At 36.1% G+C, this 8,537-nt stretch overlaps 1 protein-coding gene and 1 long non-coding RNA gene across 2 annotated transcripts; both read left to right on the top strand.

Moving 5' to 3' along the window:
* Nucleotides 1-1,522: 1,522 nt before the first annotated feature.
* Nucleotides 1,523-1,978, top strand: LOC100636538 (uncharacterized). The gene is made up of 2 exons (XR_002185314.1): nt 1,523-1,600; nt 1,652-1,978. It is a non-coding gene; the product is annotated as an uncharacterized LOC100636538 (long non-coding RNA).
* Nucleotides 1,979-2,096: 118 nt separating this feature from the next.
* On the top strand, nt 2,097-7,995 carry LOC100636413 (NFX1-type zinc finger-containing protein 1-like). The gene has a single exon (XM_003387531.2). It carries the CDS (start codon nt 2,113-2,115, stop codon nt 7,951-7,953), a length of 5,841 nt encoding a protein of 1,946 aa, XP_003387579.1. The 5' UTR covers nt 2,097-2,112; the 3' UTR covers nt 7,954-7,995.
* Nucleotides 7,996-8,537: the final 542 nt, after the last annotated feature.

Genomic DNA, 8,537 nt, shown 5'->3' with positions numbered 1-8,537 from the left:
TCATATGCGTACTTACGATTGAGAATTGTGTCCATTAGCATTGTAAGAGTGCTGGCAGCCAAATGAATACAACCAAGATTTAAGTCGTCAGTTTGATTTGGTATATTAAGTAACACAACCATTAGAAGTGTAACAAACACGAGCCAAACTAGAAATATTTTGCGACGAATGATTTAGAACCTTGTTTTTTCAGCTGGTGCTTTGTCCTCATCATCATTGTTTACTGAATCATTAACTTGAACATTCTCTGGCAATGCTTCACCAGAAGATTGCTGCAGTTATACAAGCATACTACTACTGCGATTAATAGCACTTGTATTGAAGCGTGTAGTTCCATTCCCACTTTGATCATAACCCATTGCAGTTGCTTTACGTTCCTTAGAGATAGAGAGAGTTAACAATTTGTGTCTAACTTGAGGGTCTTCATAACTTACAATGTACTGTAGCTTCTCTTTCACTGGCAATAGAAGTAATTTCTGAGCTTGCTGCAATCCTAGAATTTTGAGCCTCAGAATTTAAATGATTCTCTTCTTTTCTCATCTTGATACGAATTAGCAAAAACAAGTATATTAGCACAACATGCATGATTATCAAACCTAGTATAGCTGCTGGGAGCTCTGCTATAAAAAATTTGAGCAAAGTTAGTATACCAAGACACAATGGTAGCAGCACGATTTTGTTTGATAAATTCTGTGAGAATGAGATGTGTAACAACAAGACAGGCAGCATCCTTTGTAATGAATGCAGAGAGGATGGCAGACATCAAGCATACCTTTTACAGTATTGATTGAAATGGCTTATTCTCACTAACATAACTACTCTCAGAATACCTTCCCGATCATAGTAATAAGACAGAATCATCATCCCAACCAGGAGAAAGTTAACACTGTCTGCAAGTTATCTTTATACCCTTGAATTACATACACATCATTTTGAGAAACAATTTGAAACAATATGGATGCACTATAATGTGGTTATGCAATGTCATCAATCATCATGTGTAGAATACATCTATGTAATCACATACAACTCCTTTCTCAATAGAATAATTATAGGGAACAATTTGCTGATTGTACAGCTGATGGTTAGTGCAAGTACATGTACACAAAACATGCATGAAAGAGTCACTACAATAAAGTGTAGTTATGCAATTACATATAAGAGTGAAAGGAGAACCTTCAATGAATTCTTGACATTCAGAATTATGGCTCTATTAAGTATTATTGTCATTGTTATTGTTAGATGATGATGTGATGGGTGTGAGCGTTAAGGACGAGATCAAGAGACTCAGTTCCAAGTGTGGAATGAGAATGCAACCTCTGTCAGATCATCAAAACTCAACAGTAAGTCTAAATGTTAGTATTGAAATACTACAGCCTGAGATGTTTGTTGTTAAACAAAATTTTCTCCCAAAGTGCTGTCTGTTATAATTATAAGGCTCTATTTTATTATTTTAATCTGTAGCATTGCATGCATGCATAGATAATGTATTTCTCTTATAAAAATGATAATGTACTGTCACTACTATGTACATGTGTGTAGGTGATGGATAGAGTTAGAAAGCTCCTACCAGGAGTAGAGATAAGAGATTTTTATACCTGTAAGTACAACAACTGTTAAAAGCAATAATGTCCCACCCCTTCTCCTCTAGCTGTTAAAGAGAGGTTAGTAGATGTCTCACACCAGCCCCACTCCTATCAGCAGTCGTTTGGCAGGTCACAGCGACCACATCTACCACCCTCCGGCATTTCACCTTTCCAATATTTCCCTCGTCCAGCTGCAACTTCTCATGCCCCACCTCTTATCATTAGACCCCCTCACTCTTAACTCCTCACTGGTTGATTGTAGAGACTTGTAGAAAACAGCTATACTTGTCTTTGTGTGTCTTTTTGCTTCCCTGCACTGAATTTTTTAACCTCGGGAGTGTTCCAAATCTCTTTTTTTGTCTATTAGAAAGGAACTATTTACTTGTACATAATATTGTTGTACTTTTAAAACATAGAAATAAGTTGTTCTTCCTGTGGTTTTATGAATAATAATAACTATAATCATAAAAAGATTCAAAAATTCAAAATCATAATTAGGATGTGGGTGGGTCAACTTGAAGCAAAAATGTCAAACAAGAAGAAGCCTGGCCAACTTAAAAGGCCTCCATCATTCTCGGACATTTATGGTTCTACAAAGCAGATAAAAATTTCGCCAGAAAATGAAGAAGAAAAGGATTTGAGAGTCTTATTGGACCAAAGGAAAGAGCTTGGTCCGAGCAGAGAATGCGATATCGATATGAGAGAATCGCTGACTAGACGGATCACACGACAGTTTCCAGGTGGAGGATATGACAAAAGTCACAAAACAGCCACAAATGATGCTTCGCTGTGTTTTCCAGTACCTAAATCTACCAGTATAGATCGGCCTGGGAGGAAAAGAAAACGGGCATCATTCAATCCACATGATTCAGAGGAAGATGAATATATTGCTACTAAACGACAACAATTTGATCAGAGATTGACAGGAGCGTCACCTCACTATTATGAAAAGACAACAGCTAGCACACCACACTTTCATTCTATACAAGCATCAAGCAATAGTTCAAAAGATCGTCACCCGTCATCGGTACCAAGTTGGTGTGATACAATGGCGAAATACTTAAAGCTATCGGCAAAGGATGTAGTTTCATGTGAGTCAGTATTGAATGATATACACGATTGCTTTGTTGATTTAATTCATGATATTAATGCTAATGGTATCCATAACAAAGAGGGTATGATTTTAAAAGCAATTAAAATGTTAGCAATTATGTGTCAAAATTTGACTAGCGATGATATGATATCGAGAGACCACACAGAAGGTGCTCTAAGCTATAAATTAAAGATTTTTGATGACATTTTTTTGCCATTTTGGGCTACACTTGGATCATTCACACGTTCTCTTCCTTATTATAAAGTTATTTCCAAATTTGATTTTATTTCTTCACTGCAACAAGTTCTAATGGCACTCCTTTATAGCAATGCCTTTCCTATTCACAAAGTAGTTCAATTTTTGCCACTTGATGATTTGCATGGAGCTTTGAAGCAGCTCTGCGACAGTAGCTCTCGTGATTTTAAAATACTCTATGAGCAGTCTTTGCAACTTTTAACTAAACGTGACAACTTAAGAAGTAGCCTCATAATGTCTAATGCACATGATGATACTTTTACTCTTTTGCCAAGTAGAAGTGACCTAATGTCAACATCAATCCTGGTTAAAAATAAACCTCAGTATTCTTCTGATTTTGAATATCTTGAAACCCATTTTGAACTCCTACGCCAGGATTTTATTCGCCCTTTGTGCGATGTGCTACGCAACCTTCAAGAGGAGAATGAAGAATATTATGAAGATAACAATGGTTATAGTAGTGCTATCACTTATGAAAGCGTTCGATTCAATAATAAAGATGTTTGTGGTGGGGATCTTGTCTACAAAATCAATTTTCATCTACCCAAAGGAAAAAAAGTCAACTGGGATCATTCCAAGCGTTTAACGTATGGTTCACTTCTCTGCCTTTCAAATGATAACTTCCACACTCTGTTATTTGCCACTGTTGCTAATCGTGATGCTAAAGAATTAAAGAGGGGTATCATTGCTGTGAAAGTGCTAGATGCTAGTGTTGAACGTATTAGTGATTGTTTGAAGTACAAAATGATTGAATCACCAGCATACTTTGAGGCATATTCTTCAGTTGTTAAACAACTACATGCCATGAAGTCAAACCCAGAAAACAACTTACCAGATTTGGCTAAAAAGTATCTTGTCAAAGGTGAAGCAGTAGTTGAAATGCCACTTTATGCACAAATTCAGACAAATGAAGAAAGGCATTATATTTTGGATCTAAAAGGTGTCCTTTGTGATTGTAAGACAATTAGAGAATGCCCTCATGGCTACAATAGTATCATTGTTTCCCAGACGAAATTTACTGTATCAGAAGCAGTGGAAGAATTTCAAGTTGAAATCAGCAATAGTGAAGATGAAATGAGTGATAATGAAGATGAAACAAGTTTAGTGGATACTGTAGTACTTCCCAACTCAAGTTTGAATTCTTCTAGTGATTCTAGTGATAATGAAATGGAAGAATTTTTGACTCCAGTGGATAATTTTCAAGACTCTCAGCAGTCAAAACCTCCTTTCGCTGAAAAACTTGATGAGTCTCAGGTAGCTGCCTTGAGACTAGCACTGTCATCTGAAGTTGCTCTTATTCAGGGTCCTCCTGGAACTGGCAAAACTTTTATTGGAGTACAGTTTGTGAAGGCCATGCTTCAAAATAGACGAAAATGGAATTCAGAAAAATCAGTACCAATACTTGTCATGTGTCAAACTAACCACGCTCTAGACCAATTCCTAGAAGAAATCTTGGACTTAAAAATAAGTAAAAATCTTGTGCGAATTGGTGGAAGATCAAAGAGTGAGAGAATATCCAATGAGAAGCTCAATATTAGAGATAAAAAACGACAGATTCGACTTTACAGAAAATTTATTGTGCCAAGAAGGCGGTCACAGCAAGCTGAATCTATTATTTTTCCTAGCCTATTTTTTCGTAAAGAAGATTTGACTCTTATAAAATGTAAATATGATGCACTTGAAGAGCTTTGCTATAAAGGCCTGCCTTATAATGAGCTTAATAAGATGTTATATTATTCATTTCTCCATCCAAAACAACTCTTTAGCTGTACTAGTGACTGTGCCATACATGATTATATTAAAGGCATGAGAAGTATTGAAGATATTCTCCAGTGGCTGGGCATAGAAAGTAATTCCCCAAAAACTCCAAAAAAATCCCCTTGTTTTTTGACAGATTTTTATACAGATTCTGAGGAAGATGAACGTAAAATTGATGCAGATGAAGATAGAAATGCAGAACTTGAAGGAGAAGAAGTATTAAGTGCAGCAAAAAATAAAAGAGATTTAGTAAACTTTTTTAAAAAGCTACAACGATCAGATCCAGATGAAGCTAGAGTTCAGCGATACCAAAACCAGTTACGACTTGATCAAAAACGGGACTTATTGAAAATGTGTTTAAGAAACCAATGTAGGCACCTTAGACAAGAACTTCGTATCCTTCAAGAAAAAAAGAAAAAGTTTGAAGATGAAGATGATGCCATTACTCTTCAAGCACTGAAAGAAGCAGATATTGTAGGGGTGACCACTACTGGTGCCTCAATGAACATTAAGGTGTTGCAAAAAGTTCGCTCAAAAATAGTAGTAGTAGAGGAAGCAGCGGAAGTAATGGAAGGGCACATTGTAGCTGCTTTGACAAAGCACATTCAGCACCTTGTTTTGATTGGTGATCACAAACAACTACGTCCAAAAGCCAATGATTTTACTATAGGAAGAAAGCATGGTCTTGAGATTTCACTTTTTGAACGTCTCATTAAGAATGGTTTGTCATCTGTTCAGTTAAAATATCAACATCGAATGAGACCAGAAATTGCCAAGTTAGTTTGTCCTCATATATACCGGGAGCTTTTAGACCATCAGAAAGTCCTAAATTATGAGCCAGTTAAAGGTATCAAAACAAATATGTTCTTTGTCAGTCATACTTTTTCTGAACAGCCAATGGAAGGTTTGATGAGTCCTGCAAACAGTCATGAAGCAGATTTTGTAGTGCGTTTGGCCAAATATCTTCTCACTCAAGGCTATAAGCCAGATCAATTAACCATACTCACTCCTTACACAGGGCAAGTTGCGTGCATTAAAGAGCGTATGAAAACTTTTTCTTTTGAATCTTCTCCTCGTATTGTTCCAATTGATAACTTTCAAGGAGAAGAAAATGATATTGTAATCCTTTCCTTGGTTCGCTCTGTCAAGTCCGGTTTTATGAAGGAAGAAAATCGTATTTGTGTTGCTTTATCTCGTGCTAAGAAAGGATTGTATGTCATTGGTAATTTTGAGCTTTTCACAAAAGAATCACGAACATGGAAGACAATTATTAATAGCCTAGACAGTAATTTTTTTGGATTTTCACTTCCTCTTCAATGTCATTTGCATAAAACAATTACTGATGTAAAACTTCCTGTGGATTTTGACAAAGTAAAAGACGGTGGTTGTTTGGAACTGTGTTGCTATCGAATGGCTTGTGGGCATGTGTGTCCTAGACGCTGTCATCCAGATGACTTGGAGCATAAGCAGAAATGTTTAAAACAATGCAGTCGCAAAATTTGCTCTTTTGATCATCCTTGTCCAAGACTGTGTTCTGAAAAGTGTCCACCATGCAAAGAGTTAGTATTAAAGATCATACCTTCTTGCAATCATCAGCAGTTAGTTCCTTGTCATTGGTCACCAAATCTCTTCACCTGCCTAGAAGAATGCATTAAAATGCTGGAGTGTGGTCACAGATGTAAAAGAAGATGTGGAGAAAAGTGTACTAATTATCAGTGTCGTGAGCTAGTAATGAAAATGTTACCATGTGGCCATGAAGCTCAAACAGAGTGTTTCCGTGAACCTAAAGATTATATGAGACGATGCAAAATACCATGTAATGTAGAACTGGCTTGTGGGCATTTGTGCCGAGGAACATGTGGTGAATGTAACCAAGGTAGGCTCCATATTCCTTGTAAAGAAAAGTGCACACGTATTCTATTATGTGGTCACAAATGCTCTTCAAATAATTGTGCCAGTGATTGCCCTCCCTGTCGATTAAATTGTCCTAGTTCATGTATTCATGGGCCATGTGGCCATAAATGTACTTCTTCATGCATCCCTTGTGCTGAGCCTTGTGAATGGCAGTGCCCTCATCACAAATGTACTAAAATATGTGGTGATATCTGCGATAGGCCTCGCTGTAATGAGCCCTGTCAGCTCAAGTTACAATGTGGACATCCCTGTTTAGGCCTGTGCCATGAGCCTTGTCCACCAGTTTGTAGAGTGTGTGATCCAAAAAATGAAGCTTTTAGTATTTTTTTGGGTAATGAAAGTGAGCCAGAGTCTCGTTTTATAATGCCAATAGAGTGCTCTCATATTTTTGAAGTATCTGATCTTGATACCTATATGGATATGAATGATGATCATAATGCTGTCCAGTGGAAACGTTGTCCACGTTGCAGTACAAATATTACAAAAAGCCTTCGTTATGGTAATGTTATCAAGAAAATCAAAACAGACATGAATGCTATTAAAATGAAGGAATTTCAAACATTAAATGGTTTTGATCGTGATAAAATGAAGAGGGATATTTTAGGATGGAATGATAAAATTAAATATTGTAACATTCGTCACATTAATGATTTACCTGATGTAACTTTACAATCTTTGCATACACTCCTTTCTTCTGCAACTGAGTGTGTTGAATTGCTACAAATGTTTGATACTGGCTCTGATTGTAGTGATATTATTTGCATTTCCAAGCAAATCAGTAGGCTACAGAGTTTTTTGAGATCTCACCGTGTTAAAAATTTGCAGTGTTTACCACAGCAAGTCATCAATGATATTCAGTGTGAGATTAGACGATTTCATTTTCTGAGAAAGTTTTTTGAAGTTGACATAAAACCAAAATCATCTCTAGTGCATTATAAATGGATTACATATGAAAGACAAATTGAGGAGCTGAATCTAACAAGCTATAAACCAAATTTGAAAATGACAGAGGAAATATATAAAGAAAAATGTGAAAATCTGTCTTGGTTTTGTAGAGAAAACGGCCTTGATGCACCAACACCTGAGGAAATAAGGCAAATTGTAGCTGCCATGGGTGGTAGGAAAGGATCATGGTACAAGTGTCCTAATGGACACTACTACCATATTGGAGAGTGTGGAGGAGCAATGCAAGTAGGAAAATGCATCGAATGTGATGCTCAAGTTGGAGGAAGTAGTCATCGTTTACTGGATGACAATCAGCACGCTGGAGAAATGGATGATTCTCGGTTTGCAGCTTGGGGCCAGGAAGCTAACCTTAATAATTATGACTTGAATGATGTTTTGTGAAATAATTATTATAATGTTATTGTTGAGTCTATATTAGTAAATTTAATATTGTTTCTTAGTTATTATTAGCATTAATAGTTTGTATCTATTCAATTTGATTAAGTATAATTATGTTTATGTTTGCTAACTTTTAAACTTTTGATTACTAAGAATATTTAAAATTAATGTCATAAAAGTTCAAGTTTGCCAAATAAATGGATACACTTACACATCTCTATATGCATAAATACATTAGGTGTTTGACATTAACTATAAGGAATTATGTGAGAATACTGGGGTATTTTCTACAATCAAAACTTAAGTGTAATAATTATTTTACAGGACAATATCAATGAAGTGCTCTGTGCTGTTAATAATTCAGCACTGACTTACACATTCAGAGTAAGCTGACCAGACTGATTACACAGTATCCCGCAGCAGGGGTGTTATCAACATATTTGCCAGTTTTATATGTTGTTGCAACTCATGGTCATATTTTGACTAAAAACTTATTTTCAGGCATAATGTAGCAATTTTATTGATTTACAGGGCTTGAAAAGCAAATCAGTTACTTCTGACTAATTTTTCTTGATTGCTGAATTAAA

The sequence above is a fragment of the Amphimedon queenslandica genome, unplaced genomic scaffold (assembly GCF_000090795.2).
Source record: "Amphimedon queenslandica unplaced genomic scaffold, v1.1 AMPQUscaffold_13339, whole genome shotgun sequence".
NCBI lineage: Eukaryota > Metazoa > Porifera > Demospongiae > Haplosclerida > Niphatidae > Amphimedon > Amphimedon queenslandica.
The sequence above is the reverse complement of the archived record's forward strand: the minus strand, read 5'-3'. Positions and strand labels throughout refer to the sequence as shown.